Raw genomic sequence first — 26843 nt, 5'->3', positions numbered from 1 at the left:
CAGAAACACTAAATCTATTGGAAGAGAAAGTAGGTAAAAACCTTGAAGACATAGGGGTAGGCAGAGAATTCATGACCAAAAACCAAATTGCACATGAAACACTTGAAAGAATCAACAGCTGGGATCTCAACCTGCTGAAAAATTCCTGCACATCTGAAGAAATCACCAGCAGAAAAGAAAACTCACAAACTTGGAAAAAATTTTGACTGTCCCTCAGACAAAGGAATCCTTCCCCCATTAATGCAGAAAACAAATACCCTGGCACTTATGAGGACTTATCTGGTCTTCTCCATAAGCACATGAGTGCTCCAGAGTTTGCAATACCCCAGCCATCCCCCTTGTCCCTTCTTAAAGATAAGTTTTTTGTTAACATTTTTTTCATTTTTCTGGGTAATTGCTTGTGAATTTGTGCATATACCATCCAAAAAAATGAGGGCCTCAAACAGTTGTTTAGTCAAGTTTCTAGACAGATAGTCCTAAACAGCTGTTTACCTCGAAATGCACCATGGCTGTTTCAATAAAGTGCACATCTTTTTTCCAACTGTAAAGGATTAGGGATCATAGTAAGCATTAGCAAGGTAGGAATGGGGTGAACAGCTTTACAGCAGTTCTGCTTGACACTTCTGTGCTAGGTATAGCAGTTTAGAGATCAAGGTACAGATGTGAGGATTTCAGAAATCAAGTGGCCACCAAATAAATGTCAGTAGTGTTCCTTGGCCTTTAGAATCAGGACTTGAAGGGAGTTGCAGAAATGAATGAAAATGGCACCTGGGTTCCTGGTCCCCCATTCATGGGTGTCACCCGGCGCACCTGCAGGCACAGCACGGGGGATTTCGGGGCCACACCCTTGCCCTGCGAGTGAAATTCATTGGCTTTCAGTTCTTGGGGGTTTGCTTTCGTGAAAATTGTAAGGGAAATGCTTTGGTATTTGCCCCATCAAAGAATATGTGGCATTTTAAAACAATTAGTAATATTTTAATGGTTTTTAATTCATTCTTAAATTTGTCACTTTTTACTGTTCTTGAAGACCAAACTACAAATACATTGCCAAGGATGGTTTTGTATTGTGCTATAGACTTAATTTGACAAAAAATTCAGAACTTGTAGCCAACAATTTTATCTGAACTTTAAGTCGAAGTGGGTAATAAGTAAGAGATTCTGTTGTTTTTACCATCATCAGCATGCACTAGCGTGGTAATAATTTATAAAAGGCAAATATGATTGCATAACTGCCTGAAAAGCTTTAAAGTGGTCTGCTACATATGTGGCACACATACAGCTCATGTGCACAAGTCCAGGTCTTGTGTCCTAGGCTTCATGTCTCATGCCACCAGAAATGTCACAAATGCTGCATTAACACACTTTTGGAGGGATACGATCCCTGAGGACTGCACCACAAACACAGCCTTTACGCTGTAACTTTGTGTCTCACTTGTTTCCCTTGTGGCTGGGGATAAATTTGAGGTTTTTCATCTAAATAGTCACTATTCATCTTAACTTATGGTTGGTTATATAATTACCTGCTGTACACTGACCTACGGAATAAAATAGAATTGTGTACATACAGTTGACTTTTGGATATCTGAAATTCCCAAGCTCAATTACAGTGAGTATAAATGATCAGTATAAGGTTGTGCAAACCTGTAAGGGAGTAGTGAGTAGCAGGTAGGATACTGAAGTGGGACCTAGAGCTCTCACTGTGCAGAAGCCAGTCTTGCTGGACTAACCCTGGTGCCACAGAGCGAAGTACTGTGGTGTGAGGGCTGTGTGGTCATACAAGGAAGGCTCAGGAGATGACGCTGGGAGCAAGGCGAGCACTCAGACTTGCTTTCCTTTATATTGAGATACTTGTTTTCTCATGCACAAATAAATACCTATCGAAGACTTGAACATCCTTCTCTCAAAATTTAAGGATTTTTAGTTTTAATGTCTTTTTGTGTAGTAAATATTTGCCTAAATGGCCCCCAAGTTGTATGAGGATCTCTGTATGTCTCTTCTTTTAAAGTCTCATTATTAAAACTCAGTTACCAAACACACAAAAAAAAATTAAAACAGAAACATTAAATCTGCTGGAAAAGAGAATAGGTAAAAGGCTTGAAGACACTGGTGTAGGCAGAGTTCATGGGCAAAACCCTGATCACAGGAAGTATCACAAAGAATCAACAACTGGGATCTCATCTTATTAAAAATCTTTTCCACAGCTAGGGAAACCATCAAGAGTGAAGAGATAGCCCACCGAGTGGGAATACATTTTTGCCAGCTGTTTCTCAAAGGGTTACTGTCGAGAACATATAAAGACCTAAAGAAAATCAGATCTCCAAAATTAAAGGCCCAATCCAAAAATGGGCGTTTGATATCAATACACACTTCTCAGATGAACAAATACATACGGCAAATATATGAAAAAATGTTCACCATCACTGTTCATTCAAGAGATGCAAATTAAAACCACACTTGAGATTCCATCTCACCCCAAAAAGAATGGCTATTATCAAGAAATAAACCAATAACAAATGCTGGAGGGGCTGTGTGGAAAAAGGAACCCTTCTCCACTGTTGGTGGAGTGTAGACTGGTGCAACCCCTGTGGAAATCAGTGTGGAGATTCCTCAAAAAACTAGGATTGGGGGTCCTATTTGATCCAGCTATTCTCCTGCTGGGTATCTTTGCAGAGGGATTAAAAACATCATACCACAGCGACATATGTGCACCCATGTTTACAGCAGCACAATTTGTAATAGCTAGATCTTGTAAACAATCCAAGGAATGGATAAGCGTTGGTGGTATAGTGGTGAGCATAGCTGCCTTCCAAGGAATGGATAAAAAAGATGGGGTGTTTTTATACAATGGAGTACTACTGAGCCATAAAGAAGGATAAACTGGAAACTTTTATAGGTAAATGGATGTAACTCAAGACCATACTCATAAATGAAATAAACCAGATGCACATGTGCAAACATCGTACTGTCTCCCTAGTGAGAAGCTGAAAGAGTCAATAAGATCCAAAATGTACAACAGATACTGTGAAAGGGAAAGAAACTGCTCAAAAGGAAAGAACAACTGAGATGGGGGAAAGGAGAAAAGAAGGAAAGGCAGACTCAAATTATATATATATATACATATGATAGTTATACTGCTAATTTCTCTTAGTTCATTGAAAAGAAAGGTTTGTGCTAATAATGTTTGGACCATTAAATGCCTATGTCTTATATTCTGAGTTACTCATTTAAAGAAAACAACACACAATGTATTAAACATTGTTACCTTCCTATTAGCTTGTTTGAATTTTTTTCTTTAAAAATTTTTGAATTCAATGTATCTAGCTATTCCCCTTCTAGGTATCTTCCTGGAAGAGTTAAACATACCTCAGGGATCCATGCCTACCCGTGTTTCTAGCAGCACAATTCATAATAATCTTGCAAGCAGCCTGTATGTCCATCAACAGATGAATGGACAAGGAAAGTGTGGTGTTTACAGATGACGGAGCACTGCTCTGCCATAAGGAGAAAGCTTGAGTCTTCTGTACCTTGAGACCACAATGTTAAATAAATCAGACACAAGTTTAAATATCACATGGTTTCTCTTATATGAGACACTCAATATAAAATACAAAAAAAAAAAAAAAGGACAAGAGGAAAAAAGAGATTAAAAATTACTGAAATCCAGCATGGACAGTGTATCTAAAAGTGTACCTGATTTAGTATAATTGTCTTAGGTGCTGTATATGGTTTTTGGTCTGCTATTCTCACGTTTAATCTGTACAGTATATGTGACAGTTAACTTCATAGGGACTTGTAAGATAACAAAATGAATCTCAAGCTGGCCAAAAGGTGGGTAGAGGGGAAAAGCAAAAAAGGATTGAAACGTGTTATGTACACGTACCAATTCCCCACAACAAATGAAATCATTATGTACTGCAAGTGTGTTAATAAAATAACTATAAAAAGAAAATGGGTGTTTTAATAATATATATGAACAAGCATTTGTTAACGATAAGCCACATAAGAATTATGAGCACAATATAGTGAATATTTCATTTTGGGGGGGGAGTGGTACTGCGAATTGAACTCAGGACCTTGCGCTTGCCAGGCAGGTGCTGTGCCACTGAGCTATACCCTGGCTCGAATATTTAATTTTTAAAAATTATTACAGTGAAAACCATATTGCCATTAATCACCCTCAGAATATTCACTTCAAACACACTTATCCCATGGGTCTCGCCACTTTCTGCAGCACTTCTGGAGTCCTCTTCCCTGAGCGTTGTAATGGTTTTTATCTACATGTCCCCCAAAGCCTCATGTGCTGATAGGTAGGGCTTTTCAGAGATAGCTGGATCTAGGGTATGTGAATGTGGATTAAGGGTGTGACAACTAAATTAGTCTACTGCTTCGTCTAGCAGTGGATTTAGTTCTGGGTGTGAGTGGCACCACTCAAAAACCTCACAGTCTGGACAGGATAAAAGGGAAAGGGAGCCTTGCTGCTGCTGCTGCCTCCTGCCTGCCCTGCCAAGCTAACCTGCCTTGGAGCCAGCCAACTATGGACTGAACCCTCTACAAACTGAGAGTTAAAATAAACCTCTCCTCTTCTAACTTGCGGGTGGCAGGTACTGTGTCCCAGCAATGAGAAAAGGAACTTAAGACAAGTGTCTTTAGTTGCACCATCACGGCTGCCTGGATGTCCTGAATCTGTTCAAAAAGTTGACATTTCATCTGCATTTTGACTTTGAGAAGAGCCAGAAGTCATATAATGGCAGATCGGGTGAATCAGGTGGATGAGGACACGTCCTCCGCCTTTCATGAGCCTGTAGCCTTTCTGTCAGTCATGCTTTTTATCAGACCCTGTAAAGACACTCAGGAAAGGGCTCCAGAGCTGCTTCAGAGAGCGGCAAGAACCGTGGGACGAGTGTGTTCACAGTGAGGGGCAGGGTCTGGAGGGAGAGTCACTGCAGTGTGTCTTTTGCTGTAATAAAGGCTTTAAAATGTTTTCAGCATTCACTGTATTTTCTGATCACCCCTTGAATGTCACTACTAGTGCTGCAAGGACAGAATTAGGACAGACAGGAAAAATTACCAGGAAGAAGGCAGAGGGTTTCCCCCCGGAGACCCCTTGGGCAGCACTGCCTCAGTCTGGGCGGACAGGCAGAATGATCTGGGGCAAATGACTGCACTCTCAATGCCTGTGCCCCGTTCTGTGATGTGGGAAAGAGAGGTCCAGAGGTCTGGTTGACGGCCGTGGCAGAGGAGCGAGTCTGAGCACACTGGACTCCTCGTGTCCTCGGCACACCGAGTGGGTCGCCCTGCCTAGGCTGCCCCGCTCTGACCTCTTACTTCCGCACAGCCCCGGGCCAAAAGTACCGCCTCCAAACCACGCCCCTAGCCACGCCTCCAAACCACGCCCCTAGCCCTTCTCCATTGCCCCGCCTCCAGCCTGCTCAATAAAACGCCTGGTACTTCCACAATAAACCGGATCTGCGCCCTCAGCCTGGTGTCCGGTGTCTTCACTTCACCATGTCGCCACTTACCACGGGCCCAGGTCCCTCGACCCAAGGAGGTTCAACCTCACTGCGAAGTGGGGATAACACAGGAACAGTGCCTGCCCCACCAGACTACATCAGAGGTTAGATGACTACTTTTAAAGTGCCCTGTGTACAAATGCACCAACATATAAAGAGCCTAGTCTTAAGGGACTGGGTCAGGTCAAGGCTGCAGAAATCTCTTAAGGAGCAGGACATGGTGGCACACGCCTGGAATCCCAGCACTCTGACAGGCTGAGGCAGGAGGATCGCAAGTCTGTGCCCAGCCTATGCAACTTAGTGACTCAGTGAGACGCTGTCACAAAATAAAAAGGTCTGGGAATACAGCTCCACGTAAAGGCCCCGGGTAGGTTTTGTTTTTAAAAGGAGGGTACGGGGAAATCAGATACAAGGTGTAGAGACTGAAACCACAACTTCTAGAAATTTCCTCTGCCTTTGTATTTCACTCACCACCACCGCACAGAGGCTGTAGTTAGGTTGCTTCCGGAAGACAGGGCAGATGTAAGGCGTGAGGTCCAGGTTAGTGAGCGGGTAGTAAATGTCAGTTCTCAGCTTCCTCTTCACCTGGGCCTGGATGTCAAACCTGGAAGGGGAGATGCGTGTGATTCGTGCAGGGAGCTCCGAAGCTCACACAGACATCGCCTGCGCACCTGGACCGGTTCCGAGGACACCGAGAGGTTATCTGATACAGACTGTCAGTACAAATTGCTTCTCTCATCTAAATATCTAGAAACGTCTCACTAAAGCCAGGCACGGCGGTGCACGCCTGCCATCCCAGCACTCGGGAGGCCGAGGCAGGACTGCCACAAGTTTGAGGCCAGTGTGGGTTATGCAATGACCTGACTCTCGGGGAAGGAAAGGAGCCACGGTGAGCCAGAGCGACCTGTAGCCCCGGGCTGGCTGTCCCTGACGGCGAGCTCAGCACAGCTTGCTGGTCCCACATCCTGTTCCAAGCTCTGGGGTCTTGATGTCTTGAGGCAAAGATCTGGCAAAAGTGCGTCCCCCTCAGATCAGAAGTTCTCAGGTGTGGCCTCAGATTCACTCAGCAGCGTTTTTAAAAACTAACCATGTTAGTTGTGGTAAAATACAAGCTGAGGTCTGAGGAGGGAAACTACAGCTGAGGCTGGGTCGTCCCTGGGCCAGGGACTGAGGAACTTCGCAGCCACGCTCCACCCTCCCCGGGACTCCGGAGACGCGAAGATCCACTTCCCGGGGAAACCTGCAGCTGGGGTTCACAGCAGCATCACTCACAGGCGCCAGGACCTGGACACAAGCAAGGCTCATCCGCTGGTTCTGAATAGATTTCAGGATGTTTTTTCCTAATTCTGTGTGCCATGGTTTGGTTCGGGATGTCCTCCCAAAACCTCATGCAGTCATAGGGCAGGCTTCCAGAGTCTATGATTGATTCATGGGTGTGAGAGCTACACCAGGCCTGGGGAGGAGTTTGCATATGTAAGGGAGAGAAAGAGGCTGCTTGCCACCACTCCTCCCTCTTGCTATCTTCTGCCACCATGAACAGCTGCCCTCTGCCATGTGCCAGCCTGCCTTGGCGCCAGCCAAATCTGAACTAAAACCTCCACAGACTGTGATCTAAATAAACCTTTCCTTACTTAATTCTGGGTGTCAGGTATTTTGTCTCAGCAACAAGTAACCAAGAGAGTGAGGAATGTTAATGATATTTCGATGGGATTGCACTAAATCTATCAGTTTTGGAAGTATAGCCCTTTTGACTATATTTGTTCTGCCTACCCAGGAACAGGAGATATCTTCCCATTTTCTAATGTCCTCTTTGATTTCCTTTTTCAGGGTACTGTAGTTTTCACTGTAGAGGTCTTTTGCTTCCTTAGTTAGGTTAATGACTATGTATTTAATTTTTCTTGATACTATTGTCATATTTTCCCCCTAATTTCTTTCTCAATGAACTATTAGTATATATGAATGCTACCAATTTTTGTCTATTTTATATCTTGCTACATTACTGAATTTGGTTATTAATTCTACCGTTTTTTTAGTGGACTTGGGAGGAATCTTCTATGTAGAGGAGCATATCACCTGCAAATAATGATAATTAAAATTCTTCTCCTACTCATATCCTATTCATATCTCTCATCTAATTATTCTTGCTAATGTGTTGAGGACAATGATGAGGTGTGCTAACAGTAGATATTCTTCCTGTTTTTAGAGGTAAAGCTTTCAGTTTTTTCCCATTTAATATGTTGGCAATAGGCTGGTCATAAGTGGCTCTTATGAGATTAAGTTTTTCTATACCTATTTTCTTCAGTGTTTTTTAATCCTGAATGGATGTTGGATTTTGTCAAAGGCTTTTTCCAAGTCAATTAAGATGATCATATGATTTTTGCCCTTGTTTCTATTTTCCTTATAAAATTTTTTCTTTTAATTAAGTTCACTGCCATATTTTAGGTATAATGATCACATTCATAATGGGGAATTTGTACCTGTACATAATATATATTATTTTTTCCCCATTCCCCTACCCTCCCTCCAACCTTTTCCCCACTTTACACAAGCTTTGTTTCCATTTCTTCTTTTTCTTTTCCATCCTACCTTTTACTCCTCTCAACTTCCTAGTTCTTTTCCCCATTTGAATATTTTTTTTTCTTATTTTACAATATCTATTATACATTTTGGTCCTTATTTAAACTTTTGGTTTCTCGCACCAGAGAAACAATGTGGTATTTACAGGTGTCCAATTTATTTCAGTTAAAGAGTATGGTCTCGTGGTGCATCCATTTACCCAGAAATGGCTCAAGTTTAACCTTTATAGCTGAGTAGTATTCCACTGTATAAAAAACCCCATTTCCTTTAGCCGTTCATCCATTGATGGCCATCTGGGCCGTTTCCAAGATTTAGCTAGTATAAACTGTGCTGCTATAAACATGGGTGTACATATATCACCATGGTATGATGCTTTTAATTCTTTTGGAAAGATACCAAGAAGGGGGATAACTGAGTCAAATGGAACCTCTAGTTTTACTTTTTGACCAATTCCCACACTGATTTCCACAACAGTTGCAAGAGTTTGTGCTCCCACCAACAATTGAGAAAGGTGCCTTTTTCCCCAAAGCCCCACCAGTATTTGTTACTGGTTGAGTTTTTAATAGCCATTATTTCTGCAGATGGAATCTCAGCATTGTTTAAATTGGCATCTCTTGAATGACCAGGAATGGTGAACATTTTTTCACACATTTGCCATTTTTACTTCTTCAACTGAGAAGTGTCTACTTCAGATGCCCATTTTTTGGATTAGATCTTTAGATGGAGGGGGCTTGATTTTTTTAGTTCTTTATATATTCTAAATAGTTGTCCTTTGAGGAACAGATGGCAAAAGTTTTTCCTACACTGTGGGTTGTCTTTTCACTGTATTGGTGGTTTCTCTTGCTGCGCAAAAGCTTTTTACTAAGATGAGACCCCAGTTGTTGCTTCTTTGTGATAGTTTTTGTGTGCAAGTCTTTGCCTACACCAATGTCTTCAAGAGTTCTATCTATTCTGTCTTCCAGCAGATTTAGTGTTTCTGTTCTAATATTTAGCTCTTTCATCCACTTCAATTTTAACTTAGTGCATTGTGAAAGATAATGAGTCTAGTTTTAACCTTCAGCATGTAGAAGGCCAGTTTTTTTCAGCACTGTTTATTAATAAACAGGCCATCTTTCTTCCAGTGAAGGTGTTTGGCTTCTTTGCCAAAGGTAAGTTGGCTGAGTATGTCTAGAATTGTTTTTGTGTCTTCTAATCTGTTCCACTGATTCCTGGATCTATTTTTTTTTTTGGCTAGTATCATACTGTTTTTATCACAGTAGCTTTGTAGTTCAATTTCAAGTCAGCAATCATGATACCCCATGCCTTGCCTTTGTTGCCCAGAATTGCCTTTGCTATTCTAGTTCCAAATGCATTTTAGGGTTGTTTTCTCTAATTCTGAGAGATATGCTGTTGGAATTTTGATCAAGATTGTATTAAATCTGTGTAATAACTTTGCAAGCATGACCATTTTCAGTATATTGGCTCTTTCTACCCCAAAACATGGGATATCTTTCCATTTTCTGATACTCTCTTCAATCTCCTTTCTCAGAGTACTATCAAGTTCAATGTAGAGTCTTTTACTTCATTAGCCTGATTCCTAAATTTTTCAGTTTTTTGGATGCTACCGTGAAAAGTGTTTCCCTAATTTCTCTTCCAGTGAGTTTATTATTTGTGTACAGGAAGGCTATTGATTTTTGAGTGTTGTCTTTATATCCAGCTACTTTACTGGATTTGGTTATTAAATTTAGAAGTCTTTTAGTAGTTTTTGATGTCTTCTATGTAAAGTATCATGTTACCCAAAAATAATGAAAATGTAACTTCTTCCTTTTCTAATCTTATTCTTTTTATTTCTTTCTCTTGTCTAATTAGTCTGGCTAATATTTCCCAAATGATACTAAATGAGAGTGGTGACACTGGGCATCCTTGTCTTGTTCCTGATTTTACAGTGAAAGGTTTCAGATTTTGTCCATTTAGTATGATGCTTGCTCTTGGTTTGTAATAAAAGGCTGGCCAGGCATGCTGCTGCATGCCTGTAATCCCAGCACTTGGAAGGCTGAGGCAGGAGGATTACCATAAACTTGAGGTCAGCCTGGGCTATAAAATGAATTCAAGGCCAGCCTGAACTGCATAGCAAGACAATGTCTCAAAAAAAAGGTGTAACAGATGGCTTTTATCAGACATAGCTAAAGACGATCTATTCCAAATTTCTGCAGTTTTTATCATGAAAGGGGGTTGGACTTTGACAAATAATTTTTCTGCCTCTATGGAGATATCATATGGCTTTTGTCCCTGGATGAGTTAATATGGTGTGCATTACACTTATTAATTTGTGTATGTTGAGCCATCCCTGCAACCTTGGGATCAATCCTGCTTTGGTCATGTGTGACATCCTGCACAGCCCTCCAAGTTTCTTGGTGAGGATGGTGAGAGGATGGAAAAAAGGACAAGAGTCAGAATACAGAAAACTGAGGCCAGCTGGAGCCCTCTCTCCTGATGGGAGGACAAAAAGAGGAGGAGGAGGAAAAGAAAGAGGGCCCCAACGCAGCAGCACGTTTATTTATATACTCTGGAGGTTGAAAGTCACATAAAACCCCTCTAATAGCGAGCTTATCATGTGGCTAGCCTCGGTCATCCAGTGTTCTTGAGACTAGAGCAACACACTCATGTGATTTGCCTCAGGCATTCTGTATTCTAGAGGTTGGCCTTGCTCCGGCCCGCCTGTGTGACTGATCTCCAGCTTCAGCCGCTCCCCACATCTCCCCATCTTCTTTCTTTCTTTCTTTTTTTTTTTTTGCTTTTTCTCCAGTACCGGGAACTGAACTCATGATCTTGCACTTGCCAGGCAGGCGCTTCGCCGCTGAGCTAAATCCCCAGCCCCTCCCCCATCTTCTTTCTTATAGTTACAAGCAATAGATGGTCAGCTGGAGTTGGAGGAGCTGTGTTTGGAGGATTCCACAGAAGACCCTTTTATTTTCAAATGCTTTTCACTCTAGATGAACTTTTGAACCCTTTTCATTCTTAATTTAGGCTAAAGATTCCCAGTCCAGAGATTGTAAGTCCCTATATATAGCAATTTAATGCTATATAGTGCATTATCCCAGAAAGTGATCAGTTACTAGTGCAGGGTCTCCCAAATTTTGGGGAGACTGTTTTATACCATTTGTCGTTATATTTTTCTGCTCGATGTTCAAGATCAAGTTAAGGTGAGACGGCTATTAATCTTTTGTTATCTATCAAAGTCAGTTAAGTCTCCTCAGGATTTACCTTGGAACCATGCACAGCAACTCTAGCTCTTCAGTCTGTGTCAGCTGTCTGGAAGAGTCATGGGCATTGCTTGACCAAGTTGCTTTTCATGAAAACTTGGGAGACCTTTTTCTCCTAGTGACTCTCTGTAGGCACACTATACACCATAGATCTTATCCTCTGTGGTCCTACAATCTCTTTCATCAGGGGTCTGTATAACTCACCAGAGTAGCAAAATGTTTCTGAAAAGTTCCCTCATGTCTTGGGTCCTCACTGACCTCTGAGAGCTGGGTCCAAAATATATTGGCTGTCCTCTTAGCCTGTCTATCTTTCTAGTTTTTGGTCTCCATACCTCAGTTGTTGAACATCCAGAAGAGAAGGTTGATGACATAACTTTTTGTAATGGAGGCAATGAGCTTACTATTACTATTTTATCTGAATATCCAGCACTTTGGAACATAAAATAGAACCATTATTTTCTAACCATCATGGATGTTCTAATAGTTGAATCACTGCAGAATGCTAACAGGCAACAGTTAAGTAACTACATAGAAAATTTTAAATCAAAACGACACATAATGTTGTAGCATGATAATTATGACATTTTTGTGACATACTTAAATTTCTGTTCTGACATAGTATAGCTCTTTTAATCAGTTATCTCTATTTAATACATAAGAAGCTTTTACCTAACTCACTGACTTTTAATGGGATGGCACTGAAAAATTTGTGACATTGTGTGGACCACTTAATGTCCAGGCATCTCTAAGTATAGTGGCACATATAAAGAGTATATAGCACATAACTTTCTGTTATTATTACTGACTGGTGACCTCATGTTGGCTTGACATAAACATCATATCACAATTAATTGGAGCCCAAAAGAAAGGCAAATGTCTGAATCTGAAAGAAAGGGTCTATCACCATACACAATCCCAGTTTTACATTTTAGGAGACAGTATTATCTGGAAGGCATGAGTAAATTTAACACAGTATGAGATTAACAATGAATTATTATACTCATGTGAAAAACCTTTATTTCTTAATTTTATTAAGTACCAAGAGCATCTTTTGTGAGAAAAACTTCTAGTTTGTAGAAAACTTAACCTTTTGCTGATGACAAATTTATTGAGGGTGTCTCCCATAAGGCTATGGAGATTACCGGGGCTTCCCATTAATGAACAAGAACTGGATAGTGTCACCAGGCAGCTGCTTTCTTATTCATCAACTGGAGTCCTGTCCAATAATTTCTCCCCACCCTAAGGGATTTTAGTTTAATTATTTCAATAATTTTTTGATGACTTATAAAAACTAGATCATATCACATAATGCATTATTATTGAGCGGTGAGAAACTCTCAAGTCATAATCCATAAACAACAATATGCATTACATTTATAAATTCAATTTTAATATTATTTTGACCAACTGGCTACTTTGGTAGGTGCATATCAGACAAATGCTTCAAAAATCCAAAAATGCATAAAGAAGAAAAATTTATTGAGCTCAAATAAAACATCTATTTACATATTGGATACACACACATACACACACAAATAAAATATACACACACAGAGAGAGAAACAAATATAGTTAAGAATCAGAGTTCACTCAAATATATTTTGGCCAAATTGAATTACAATAACTCCCTTGCAATTTTAGAAGTTTGTAATTATAGACTAGTCAGATTTATTTGTAGGTCAATTAGCAGAGATCTCTTGCAAGAATTTGGAAAGACAAAAAACCTTTTGTCTATAATTAATGTATAATTTTGTATTTTGTCTTAAGAATACTAGCAATTTTTGTGTCCCTTTCTTTCACATAGCCTCCAGCTCAGTTGTCTCCATATACTCTGTCACCTACTCAGACCTTCTTTTCCCCATTTTTTGTTACCATTTCCTGGGCATCCTGGGTCAATCTCTTTAACTGGCCCAGGCTGGGTTTAGCTCCATCTCTATCAGTTGTGGCATGATCTCTGAGGCATCACTGCCACAGGACTGATCAACTTCTTTGAAAGGTGGAATCAACTTGGTCTCTGGGTCTAGTTCCATGATACAGCCAGATAGTATGCTCTGGCACCCAGAGAGGGTAACCCATTGTTTAGTTAAGCATGTATGGTTTAATTTCCCTGCACTAGCATAATTCCTGTGTTTTCTTCTATTTCTAATTTCATTGCACTATGGTCTCTTAATATGCATGGCATAATTTGAATTCTTTTACATTTTCTTAAGGTTGATTTATGGGCCAGTATATAGTCTATTTTGGAGAAAGTTCCATGTGTGCAGCTGAAAAGAATGTGTATTCTGTTGTTGGCTGGAATGCTGTAGACGCCCATTAAGTGCATGTGTTCAAGTTTGGTTCAACTCTGATATCTGTCAATTTTTTGTCAGTTGATGTGTCTATCTGTGATAGTCGGGTATTCATCCCTCATTATAATTGTGTTTATGTTTATCTGTCTCTCATGCACAGTACTACTTGTTTTGTGAAGTTAGGTGCACCACTGTTCAGTGCATGTATGTTAATAATTGTTATCTCTTCCTGGATTTTTCCCTTAACCAATATGACCTTTGACTCTTTTGATCAGTTTTGGCTTAAAGTCCACTTTATCTGAATATAACATAGCTGTATCTGTTTTTCTTTTTTTTTCAGGTTCCTGTTACAGGGAATATTGTTTTCCATCCTTTGATTTTTAGTCTATGAGTTTCTTTTTGGGCTAAACTTGTTTCTTGTGTATAGCATACTGCTGATTTTGTTTCTTAATCCATTCTGGCAGTCTGTCTTTGATTATGGAATTGAGACCATTCACTTTGGAAATTATTAATGATAGTTACTGACTTATACCTGTCATGGCTTTATATTCTTGTTGCCAATTCCCTCTTTATCTTGCACTTAACTGCTCCTCCTACCTGGTGTATTTATTTTATCAGACCATTTGTCATTGTTGGCTTGTGTCTTTCTAGGGTCTCAAGCATTTTTTTGGAGTGCTGGTTTGGTGGTCATGAATTTACTTTGTGTTCTTTATCATGAAAATATTCTGCATCAATTTTATAGCAATGGAGGTTTTGTTTTTTTTGGTACCAGGAATCGAACTCACAACCATGTGCTTGCCAGGGAGGTGCTGCACCACTGAGCTACATCCCCAGCTCCTCTGCATCAACTTTAAAAGGTAGTTTTTACAGGGTATGTCAGTCTGGAAACTTTTCTTTTTTTATTTATTTTTTTTTTATTTTAAAGAATAAAAGAAGGATAACATAATAATTGGGGGGACTTAGCAAATTACAGACAAAATGGTAGGAAATTATCAATGGTTATCGTTTTACATATTGGAAACTTTTCTTTTAGGGTTTGAGACACCTCACTCCAAGCTCTCTTGGCCTTTAACATGTGTTGAGAAGTCTACTATAATTCTAATGGGTTTTCCTTTATAAGCATTTCATTGCTTTTCTCTAACTGCTTTTAACAGTCTGTTCTTGTGTTCGACTTCTGAGATGTTAATTATGATGTTTTGCAGTGAGGTTGTTTTCTGAGTGTGGCTATTTCAAATTCTATATGCCTCTGTTACCTGTACGTTAAATTATTTTTACCTTATTTAGAAAGTTTTCAGATATTATTTCAGTAGTTTTTATGCTACTTGTGCTACACTCTGATTTTCACTAATTCAAATTAATTTTTTTGCATCATCTAGGAGTTGTTGGATCCACTTTTTATGTTTTCATGTTGTTATTAAGATAGCATTCATTACTTGGTCACTAACAACAGCCCTGTCTTCTGAGACTCTGTCCACACAGTGGTCACTTCTGCTGCCCATCCTTTCAAAAGAATTTTTAATGTCTTAAATTTCTATTTGTGGCCTTTTATCGACTCTAATTCTTTTCTATGCTGGTTATACATGTTTTCCATTGTTTAGCTCTTCTATCTTTATTAATGTCTTTTTTTAGATTTGCTGATTTTAATTGGACCAACATTATATCTTCTATGTATAAGCCAATTGCCTCACTGAACTGTTTTATTATCTCCCTGATATCCTTTTGAATAATACAGGTGTAAGGCTTTTAGTTTACTCCCCTCCAGTGCTGCATGGACCAGCTTTAGGGGAGTTAGGAGTTTTTGGAGGCATTTTGTTGTCTTGTCTTCTCATGTTTCTACACACACTCCTTGTTTAATAACTAAGTTCCATTCCTGCTACTAGGCTGTTAAATGGTTGCTAAATGAAATGTACATATGTAGTATGTACACTGCAACATTCAGAACAAAGAAATGGTGAAAGGAAACCCCAACTTGATGACTTTGCTTTTATTTGCATAACTCTCATATGTAGTAATGTAAAACAAAGCATCAAACTGCAGTGATGTACTGTATAATCAGCAAAACTTATAGTACTATAAAAAGGTGTACTGCTGGGGATATAGCTCAGTGGCATAAGTGCCTGCCTGGCAAATGCAAGGTCCTGAGTTCAATCCTCAGTACAAAAAAAATATATATATATATAAAAAGGTATACTGTACAAAAAAGAATTTAAGGCCTACAAAGAAGATGTACAAGACTGTAGCAAAAGAAAAAGATAAGTCATTCAGTTTGAGCAGTGGGTTGTAAGTCCAAACAGTCATTAAATGAGGAATATCTATGTTTTCATTTGTTTGGTGTTGAGTCTTAAGTCATTAAATGAGGAATATCTGTATTTTCATTTGTCTGGTATTGAGGCTTGTTGTAGTGGAAAGTTCTTTTCTATTACAGAGATCTCAATGTCGACTTCTCAGTGGTACCCTCTGTGTGTGGCTAACTACTGGTCTTTACCTTTGTCCCAGGATCCAGCCACCTCCGTTTACTTGAGATGCGACATTGCAGCACACTGAGCCTAGCACCTAATTCTCCAGGAACGGGCCACAATACTGTTAATGACCCCAAGGCAATCTGGATATTGGCATCTCAAGAAACCAATGAAGATCAACAGCTGTTTCACCTTGGCTATGAGGATAAAATCAGCATCAATTACAGAATTAAACATAAACTGAGTATTCATAAACCTCAAGGACCAATAAAGTACCACCCTTCTCCACAGAAAAGAGATCTATAAATATATTACAAATGTTCTCAGACAAACCAAATATTGACTTACTGATCTATGGTAAATATCAACTAAATGGAACAACTTTACTATACTAGCACAGTATTCAACAGCAATAGCATAAAGTTAATTATTTACCTAGAGATTCATAAAGCTCAGTAGTTGTACTAGTAAAGGTAAAAGGGGTGGGGACCTGAGAATGAAAAAAGCAAAATTTGGAAAATTAATTGATGGGATGCGAAAAGGTGAGAAATGTAAGATAGGGACTGTGTTCTCCTAACTCCCCTAAAGCTGATCCATGCGGCATTGGAGGGGAGTAAACTAAAAGCCTTACACCTGCATTATTCAAAAGGGTATCAGGGAGGTAACAAAACAGTTCAGTGAGTAATAAAAGGAAATTAATAGTGATAGAGAACGGTTGCTGGAAAGAACAAACAATTAAAAAATAGAGTAAAAACAGGTGATAAAGAATGAAGAGAAAAAAATGGAAGAAAAAGAAACAAAAATAAAAGAGGAAAAGAAAAAGGTGGGGGGATCTCCAAGCTCCCCCCAAAAAACCTGATGAAGGAAAGATAAAATACAAAATAGAAAAATAAAGACTGACTCAAAAAAACATCCTGTTTATGGAATGAGTGGTTCCCTTCTGTGAGCCACAGCCTCGGGATCCAGCAGTCAGTTTCCTATGCCTACCTTTTAGGGCCAAGGGTCTTAGCAGTGCCCTCCGTCCAGCAGAGACCTCTCTGTCTGTTTCCCCCAGACCGTGGTGACTGTCCAACCCAAGGTTTGTCCTTGTTTCCACTGGTAGATGGGGAACCTACTTGATCAGCCCTCTGTTCTCTGCTGGACGTAGGTCACAAGGTAGGGGTTCGAATGGACTGTTGGACTTACGAAAGCTGTGGGGTCTGGTTGCTCTCTACTTCCCCCAGGTGTTGTCCTAATCCAGGATAAGGTCTATTGGTTAATCTTTGTCTCTGCTGCCCTGTGCCATGTTCCCCTGGAGGCTAGGCTCTGCTCCTCTGGTGCAGGTCTGCTCTCTCACGTGGAGGATGAGCTTGTTACTGTTTTTGAGATAAGGTTCCACACCAAGGCTGGGCCAAACTTATGATCGTCTTGCCTCAGCCTCTCAGGTTGCTGGCATTACAGGCGTGTGCCACCACACCCAGTTAGCATTCATTCTTACATGTGAGTTGTTCTGTAAGCTAGTATTAGGATTTTGTTGGATGTTTGAGTTACACATCAACTTTTGTTTTAAGAAACGTCACTAATCTAAATATGTTCATTTTGAGAATCATTGTATTTCCCCCAAATGGATGGGAAAATGTATAGATAAAAACAGTAGAAAACTGTTTTTATCTACATAAGGCCTTTTCACAGGTTTTTATTTTGTTTTGTTCTGAGACAGGGTCTTATCATGTAGCCCAAGCTTGCTTGAATTCATGGAGATCTTCCTGCCTCAGCCTCTTGATTGCTGGGATTATAGGTATATGCTATCATGCATAGCTTTTCATAGTTTAAAATCTGTCCACAACAAAGCATTTTGATAAACATTCCTTCCACAAGATATATAAATGGACAATGGGGGGTGATCAACACAAGGACTCATTAGGGAAATGCAAATCAAGTTCTCAGCAAGGTACTACTTACGCGATGTTTTAAAAACATCACCACAATGGAAAACAGTGAGTGCTGTCGAAGCTGCAGAGACTGGAACCGTGGCAATGTCACAGAGGTACAAACTTGTGTAGCCTCTATGGAAACTAGATGGCAGTCACCATATGGCTTGTCAATGCCACTCTGAGGCACAGACTCCAGAAAATGAACACAGAACCCAAACAGATACTTTTATACAGTGTTCACTGTAGAAATTCTAACAGCTAAAAGCTGGAAACAACTGTTGTTATCATCAGATGAAGATAAAGTGCTACATCCATGCAATGAAATATTAGTGATAAAAAGGAAAGAAATTCTGGTTCCTGCTACAACACAAATGAATGTGAATATTATACTAAGTGAAATATAGCAGACAAAAGGGTAAGTATTGCATAATGTCTCTGTTTTTTTTCTGTCTTTTTGAGACAGGGTCTCACTATGCAGCTTAGGCTGGCCTTGAGCTCACTTTGTAGCCCAGGCCGGTCTCAAACTCCCAACGATCCTCCTGCCTCAGCCTCCCAAGTGCTGAGATTACAGGCAGGTGCCACCATGCCAGGCTTTTTTTTTTAAGACAGGCTCTCACTATAGTTTCAAGGCTGGCCTTAAACTCACTATGTAGCCTAGACTGGCCTCGAACTCATGGTGATCCTGCTGCATAAGCCTTCCAAATTCTGGGATTACACTGCATGCCCAGCTGCATGATGCCATCTATGTGAAGTATGTATTACAGGTAAATTTACAGAGGCAGATAACATAACAAGGACTGAGGAGAGGAAGAATGTGGAGGTGTGCTTGATGGTGACAGAGTTCCTGATTAGGGTAATGAAACGTATTGGAAACTGTAGTGATTATTGCCCCATACTATGAATGTAATTAATGCCGAATCATACATTTAATCAAAACAATGGCAGATTTCATGGTATATATCACATAAAAATAATGCAATATACCAAATACCATCAGATCATATGCTTTAAATGGGCAAATCTTGACATGTGAATTATAACTCCATAATGCTGTATGAAAATACCTCCCCACAAACTGTCAAAAATCCATACCTTTTTAAGTGAAAAATAATTATTTTTGGTGCTTTGGAAATAGTGGTCTTCACAGCTGTTTCCTGCTTGGTTTCACAGAAGGAGCAATGGATTTGGTTGTTCCAGGTCAGTGTGTCTTGTTGGAAAAAGCACTGGAGACAGTCCTGCGGGGGAGGAAGCACGTGGTGACCATCCTGGAACAAGTACAGCCTGGGGTCCTGTTTATATCAGAACTCAGAAAGAGCATCTGCAATGTGCTCCCAAGGGCTTTTCTCACAGTCAACAAATCCAGGAGCAAACTGGATTTCTATCACAGCCCAGATAGCTGTACAATCCACGCAGTAGAGGTACCAGGAATACTGCAGTCTCATTTAGTTACTGAGATGAATGTGAGCATTCGTCTCTTTTAATACCCAGCTGCTGGACATTTCTGGAATAATACAGACTTCGCAGTTTCCACTAACAAAGCCAGGCAGTTACTTGACTGGCCTCATCTCATCACTGACATGATCTAGTGACTGAAAGGGGACGTCATCTCTGGGCTTGGGGTGGCTGTCCACAATGAAGGTGCAGAGCAGAGAACTGCAGGTTGCTATTTCCTCAATGTGGTCAGGCCCCTGGTTCTGCAAACTATTTACCTAAAGAAGGAGATGAGCATAGATTTTGTTTTCAATAGACTTGGCTAGCTCCTCATTTAGAAATTATTTGGAGGGGCTAGGGCTGTGGTTCAGTGGTAGAGTGTTTGCCTAGCATGAGCAAGGCCCTGTGTTCAAATCTTAGCATGGGGGGAGAAAGTAACTCATAGTAACTTTTCGCCAACATGTTGCTTTTCAAAACAAATGCTGTTATCATGGGTTTTCTTCTTCTTCTTCTTCCTCCTCTTCTTCTTTTTTATAAAGCAAATGATTAAACTCCATTGTTAACTTGAGTGGCTTGGAAGCTACAAGAGCATATGTAAGGGGGTCACATAAGCATGACCTTGGCGCCTGTATCTGCTCCCCAGCTCTTTCATCTCTGGTGCTACTCCCCTGCTGTTTTCTGGCCACCAGGAAATGAGCAGCTTTGCTCCACCACACCCTTCCACCATGCTGCTATTGCCTTGTGGCCAGCCTGTCATGGACTGAACCCTCTGACACCACGAGCCCAATCACACTTCTCCATTAAGTTGTGGGTGAGAGGTATTTGATGCCAGCAACAGACAAGCTGGCTAATACAGAAAATTATTATCAAGTGGGGTCACTGTTGTATCTATAGTTGATTGTGTGGCTCAAAACTGTTTGGAACTAGTTTGCAGGAGGAATTTGGAAAGGTTTAGAAATGTAAGGCTACAGAAGCCCTAGCACAGTCTGATGGTTCTGATAAGAGCTCAGAAGACCAGAATTCTGACAAAAATGCAGACAGTAAAGGCCAACCTCAAAAGGTTTCAGAAGGGGACTCTGTTAGGAATAGGACTAAAGACCACACCTGTTACACTCTGCAAAAAGGCTAGGTTTTGTAGGAGACTGATCTGGTGGAGAAAATTTCAAGTCAGTCCAACATTCAAGCTGTGGCATGGGTATTGCTGGTTGCTTTTGTTCAGATTTATAATGAAAATTGGAAGCAAAAAGCAAAGCAGAAAGATTTGAAAAATATTGGCCTGAAAGGAACCACATGTAAAATTAGAACCAAAGGATATGTGGCTGCTGAAGAGATTTATCGCCATTAAAAAGAAACCAAGGAACTTGAATGGGGGACAAAAATGATGCCTTGAGGACATCTCAGGAATCAGCATCCATCCATCCATCCATCCATCCATGCCAACCTCAAAGATGCAAATGTATAAACCTTTCACTTAAAGAGTTCCTGGGGCCCCTGCTTCAGAAGAGCTCCCTATGGAACTGGTTCCTTGAGAGTTATTTCACTGTGCTCAGCCATTCAGGTACACAGGACACAGCTTCCATGGTCCAAGGAGGCTTGGCTACTGCTTGTGCTCATAGCAAACCTTGGCACCATCCACATGATCCTGTTTTTACAGGCACACAAAATGTAAAAGTTGTGTAGTCATGGAGGTGTCACCAAGATTTTTAAAGGCAGGCTCGGGAGGCCAGACGGTACACTAGAGAGGGAAGTGCATGAAGTTGTGAGAATGAAGCCAAATGTTCAGTGGACACCCCAAAAAGATGGAGATGCCAATTTCTACTGAGGAAAGCTGAAAGGTATCAGTGGAGCCAACCTAATAATGGGGCCATGTGGGTGTAACCAGCAAAGCCACAGGGATGGGGACTCGCAAGTCCCTTGCAGCCCATGTGTCACCACTATGTACCCAGGATGAACATGGAGCTACAGAACTTAATGATTGCTATGCTGGGTTTTGGTCTTGTTTTGGTTCACTTCTTTTGTATCGCCCTATTCTTTACTTTTGGAATGGGAATATTCACCCTTTATCTCCATATCTTCAGATTAAGTCATTTGTTGTTTTTTGAATTTCACAGGGGGTCACAGCTAAGAGTTTGCCTTGAGTCTCAGACACTTTGACTTGGACTTCTGAGAAGTGCAGAACTCTTGAGACTTTGGGAAAGGGATCAGGACATTTTTGGTTGTAAGCAGCACAGTTATATCATGTTAGGTAAAATTATGAATTTGGATTTATCTTCATTTGGAGAAGTATGGTTTTAGAAGATATGTTTGGGTGTCAAGTTGACAAGGGTTGGAATGTGATAGTTAAGCTTAATCATCTACTTGATAGACTTCAGAGCACACTTCTGGGTGTGTGTCTGGGTGGGTCATGGAGGTGTGGCCTTGGTAGGTTGTATCTGGTCTCTGGCTCCTTCTTCTAGTGCTGTTCTTTGCTCTGCTTCCTTGCCTGTCATGAAGTTAGCAGCTTTTTCCATCACACCCTTCTACATGATGTTTTTACCAGGGATGAACCCTCTGAAACTATATGCCAAATTACAGTTTTCCTCCTTTACATTGTGGATGTCAGGTGTTTTGTACCAGCAACAAGAAAGCAAACTGTCTTACTTTTCTCTCATTGCTGAGACAAAATACCTGACACCCAAGTTAAAGGGGGAAAAGGTTTATTTAGCTCACAGTTGAGGTTTAGTCCATAATCGGCTGGCTCCAAGGCAGAGCAGAGGGGCAGTAATAGTTGATAATGGTGGAAGACAGCAGAAGTAACAAGGGTAGGCCTCTTTCCATCCCTTATATTGTATACAGGCTACCCATCCTAGGGCAGGTGTAGCGCTCACATCCTTAATCCCAGCATTGGACCATGACTCAGTCACAAACTCTAGATTGAGCCATGGCTGAAAAGCCCTGGATGAGACTTTGGGGAGGCATCTAGACACAAACCATAACACTAACCAATACACTTTCCTTACTAAATAATGTAGGAAAAAAAGCTCCAAGTAAATACAAGGATGAGGGTGGAGTAAAACAAAAATATCCAAAGGTAGGCTGGGTGCGGTGGTACACACCTGTAATCCCAGCTACTTGGCAGGCTGAAGCAGGAAGAGCACAAATTTGATGCCAGCTTGGACAATTTAGTGAGACTATCTCAAAAAAGCAAAGACAAAGCATCTAGGATTAAGGAATCCTACCTGAAGGGTGCACTCATACTCAGACGGGATGGGGAGAGAGAGAACAGTGAAGACTTCGTTCTTGTAGGTGCAATTCTCACACTTCAAGCACATAATGCTGTAGTTCAGCTGCCCTTCAAAGAGCTGGGTGATGATGGATGTCTCACTGGAAGTCACCTTCCTGCAGCATCTTTGCATAGATCTTTTCTCACATGACCTTCGATGGTACTAAATCAAGGGACAAATTCCCCCAAATCAGCTATGGGTTATCAAAAAACATTTTTTAAAACACTCTCTCCTAAGCCAGGCATGGTGGCGCACACCTGTAATCCTAGCACTCAGGAAGCTGAGGCAGGAGGATCATTGAACTTGAGACCAGCCTGGGCTACAAAGTGAGCTCAAGGCCAGCCTGAACTGCAGTGAGACCCTGTCTCAAAAAGACAAAAAAATTTTTTTTTCTATCAGAATAATTCATGCCCAACAGAAATCACTTAGTTGCAGATTCAGACAATGGACAGAGTAAGATCTTGAGGTTTACATCATGTATGAGTTTTGATGACTCCGTATTTTCTTCTTGAGGGGAAGCTGAGCAATGGTGGCCCCCAACTCTGGTAAAACACAAGCCCATGGCCACATATGCTGCCAGCCAGTGATCATGTGATATAGGTCCCCAGATCTAGGTTTCTCTGCTACTGAACCAAATTTAGGTTACACAAGCTGATCTAGTCTAATCCAATCCCTTCAGTGTAAGTTCCCTGCCTTTTCTTCTTTACTGTACAGGAAATACTTTGTTCTGGTTTTCTGAGAAAGAGTTTCACCATGTAACCTAGGCTGGCCTCAAACTCGATGTCAATCTTCCACCTCAGCCTGTCCAGTGCTGGGATTACAGGTGTGTGCCATCACAGCTAGCCAGAAAATACTTTTTAAAATAAAACAAAGCAAATAGAAAACATCATGCTCAAAGTGAATCTTGTGTTTTGTTTTTAATGTAAGTGGCCACCTGGTCACTGGCACGGCTTCGGTTTCACATTCTCTCAGGTGCATGAGCTGGTTGTTTCCTTGGCCCTCATCCTGAGCAGGCTATTATGGGCCAGGAGCCATTGGGCCGGGAGCTTTTTCTGAGACCAGGGTCAGTGCAGGGGCTGTGGGGACAGTGTCTTCATCTTCCACATTGTGGTCTGAGGTCTGGATCTCTGGGTAAAGAGGCTATTTATCTTTATAAACATAACATATGCTGCCACAACATTTTCTACATTTTTCTGGTAATGGTGAAAGAATGTAAGTTAATACGGTGTTACTTATTTTTCAGGCACGCACACACACACACACAAAGGCCAAAAGCGAATTTTTAATTCCTCAGGCACCCTGATGCTGCAGCCTGGGGCCCCTGCGTGAGCCCAGCCTTTCCCCATGCTGTCTCCAGAGCCCATGCCTGTGGAAGGCATCCTGCAGGTCGAACCAGGTCAGCCTTAGCCGGCTCTCATCACCTCGGTCTCCAGCCCCTCGTTTCTAGTGAGGCCCCGGAGCCTGAATGTTTATTTCAGTTGCCTGAGGGTGAGGATGCCGTTTCCACCAGCACCCCCCACCCCCGAAACCTGTGCTGCACCACGGTTCTCACCTAGAATGCGAAACTGCCCTGTAGCCTGGCATGCGGGGGTGCCGGTAAAGTCAGGGCCACATCTCCAGGAAGTGCGGCGCCCAGCCCAGGGCCAAGGCAGGCCTGGCAGGAGGGTGACTTCCTGGGTATGGAGACACGGTCCAGACCCAGCAAGGCCCTGCCGTGAGGGTGCTCGGTGCTCGGCGCTCGGCTGCCATGTGCAGACGCCGTGAAAATTCAAGCAGTAGTCTCTTCCTGTACTTTTGAGACAGCGTCTTGCTTTCATCTACAAGAACTGGACTCCCGGTGTCACACCTGGCTGGTGACTGGATGACGGATGCGGCTGTGCATCCAGACACGAGGGGGGCTGTGCTCCACAGCCCGGACCTGCCTAGCACTGGGCACCCAGCGGGCAACATGGCACGGGCACGAAGTCAGATGTGGGAGCGGCTGATGCTGCACAATGGAGTACTACACAGCCAGAAAGAAGGGTACCTTTGAGTTACGTGTAGGAAAAGGGAGGCACCTTGAGACCATCATACCAAGTGACAGAAACCAGACACACGATCTCAAATATCGCACGGTTTCTCTCAAACGAGGACCTTAAAGTACAAATAAAGAGCAAAATAAAAGGTAACAGGAAACAGGGTGATGGCTCTTTTGCGAACGGGAGCAGGGGTAAAAAGCATGACGCTGCGCTGGGCGCAGGCCTGGCTCACCTTCCTCAGCGCCTCGTGCAGCGCGTTGAGCACGTAGATGAGGAACTCCTGCGCGTCCTGCTGCGTCGTCCTCATGAAGGCCGGGTGCAGGCAGCCGAGCGCGGCCCGGAACTGCTTGGGGGACACGCAGTCGGTGTCGCCCAGCCACATGTCGGTCAGCAGGTAGGCGAAGGACGCGGCCACCTCCCGGCAGTCCCTGGGCCAGCGAGGGGCGGCGGGAGGAGCAGGCTGAGGCGCGTGTCAGGGGCCGTGTCCGCCTAGCGCGCACGCGCGGCCCGCCCCCGGCCCCGCCCCCTTCCGCCCCGTACTTGTGCAGCGCGGTGACGTATTGTCCCGACCGGAAGTACTGCGCCAGCGGCGGCACGCTGGCCAGGCACTGCAGGACGGCGTTCATGTAGCACGTGTTACCCAGGTTGCGCAGGCCGGCCACGCCCGGAGGGTGCGGTGGTGGCGCGGGGGCCTCGGGGGTGCGGAGTGGGTCGGAGCCATCCGAGCGCTCTGCGCTGTGTGGACCCCGCGGGGAGAGAGAGCGCTTTGAGGGCGGGCGAGGCGCAGAGGGCATGGCCCGCCCTAGCCCCAGGAAGTGACCCCGGCCTCCAGGGTCGGGGCCCAGGAACTCGGCCTACTCTGGTGTTCCTACAGGCCGGCGTGGCGGCGCGCAAGGAGGCTGAGGCAGGAGGGCCACTGTGAGTTCGAGGGGAGTGCGCACTGTACAGTGGGAGCTGGCTGAAAACACCAGAAATCAAAAGCATGCATTCTTTAGTCCAGAAGGCGGAACAAGTGCCCAAAGCCAAATACCTAGGTAAAAATTTCTTCCAGAAACTAAAGCAACAGAATTGCAACATATTGGCCTTGCAAAGTTCAAGAATTGATTGGCCCAAAATACAAACTTTCTAATAAAAGTATTTTCTTTTTTTTGAGGGGGGGGTGTAGTTATCATTAGTAGTAATAATAATAGAGGACAGTTAATAATGACAATAGTCATCATGCATTTAACATGCATTTTTCTGTTAAAACTGCAAGATTGTATGGGGCAAGAATTCTCTTTAAATCTTACTTTGTAGCTAAGACGATGTCAGGTTTAAGTGGTTATTTCCCCGTAATATAGCAAAGGAGAGGTGCAGAGGCCTGTAGATCAAAGGAAGATCTATCAGCTGTCTACCTACCTACATATCACCTGTCCACCAAGAGCTATTTGGATTTGGACTTTACAGAGTGTCTATACTGTGTGTGACAATGGGAGCTAACATATACACACATCGAGGATCTACATACATACATTCACAAATAAGTGTATATATCTATACATATGAAATAGTAACATACCCTCAGAGAAAGGGAGAAATAGCATAAACTATTAAAATACAGGTCTTAGTTTCTTTTGTTCTTGTTTTCATTTTCTGGAGACGGGGGTCTTGCTATGTAGTCCAGACTGGTCTCAAACTCATAGCAATCCTCCTGCCTCGGCCTCCTGAGTGCTGGGATTAGAGTCGTGCGCCACCATGCCGGACTAGGTTTTAGCTTAACTCCTGGCTCCTGCTCTGTGTAGTCACACAGAAGTAAGAAACGGGGCTGCGCTCAGGGGTTGGGTGTGTGCGCCCCTGGGTTACCCCCTCCCCAATCTGCTGCTTTACGGGGCTTTGTGTGGGTCATGCAGACGCCACGCGGGGAATCTGGCAGACACTCGGTCCACCTGGGGTCGCTTTCGAACAAGCCGGATCGCGTGATCTCGGACCTCAAGGTGAGCCAGGGAGCTGGGCGGGAACGAAGGCCAGTCCTGCCTGGCCGCGGGCTGCCCACGGGCCTCCTCTCCCCGCACCTGCCCGGTCCTTCCGGGCTCTTGCTCCCACACGGCCTGCCACGCGGCCGCCCGGCCCTCCCCGCCCCGCGGGCCGAGGCTCACAGCGCGA

The 26843-nt window shown here is 42.6% G+C and overlaps 1 protein-coding gene across 1 annotated transcript in view; it reads right to left on the bottom strand.

Annotated features, from left to right (window-relative positions):
• The window catches only part of Usp50 (ubiquitin specific peptidase 50), a gene marked incomplete at its 5' end in the record, with an annotated part of 49355 nt that extends 23680 nt beyond the window's left edge, over positions 1–25675 (bottom strand). The window contains 6 exons of the mRNA XM_005377144.2: positions 5982–6114; positions 19082–19224; positions 22639–22845; positions 24934–25129; positions 25242–25436; positions 25560–25675. Coding sequence (XP_005377201.2) covers positions 5982–6114; positions 19082–19224; positions 22639–22845; positions 24934–25129; positions 25242–25436; positions 25560–25675 — 990 coding nt within the window. The remainder of the gene's footprint in view (positions 1–5981; positions 6115–19081; positions 19225–22638; positions 22846–24933; positions 25130–25241; positions 25437–25559) is intronic.
• Between the last annotated feature and the right edge of the window lie 1168 nt (positions 25676–26843).

Source organism: Chinchilla lanigera, unplaced genomic scaffold (assembly GCF_000276665.1).
Source record: "Chinchilla lanigera isolate Chin_1 unplaced genomic scaffold, ChiLan1.0 scaffold00008, whole genome shotgun sequence".
Taxonomy (NCBI): Eukaryota; Metazoa; Chordata; class Mammalia; order Rodentia; family Chinchillidae; genus Chinchilla; species Chinchilla lanigera.
Note: the sequence above shows the minus strand (reverse complement) of the source record. Positions and strands in the feature narration are given on the sequence as shown.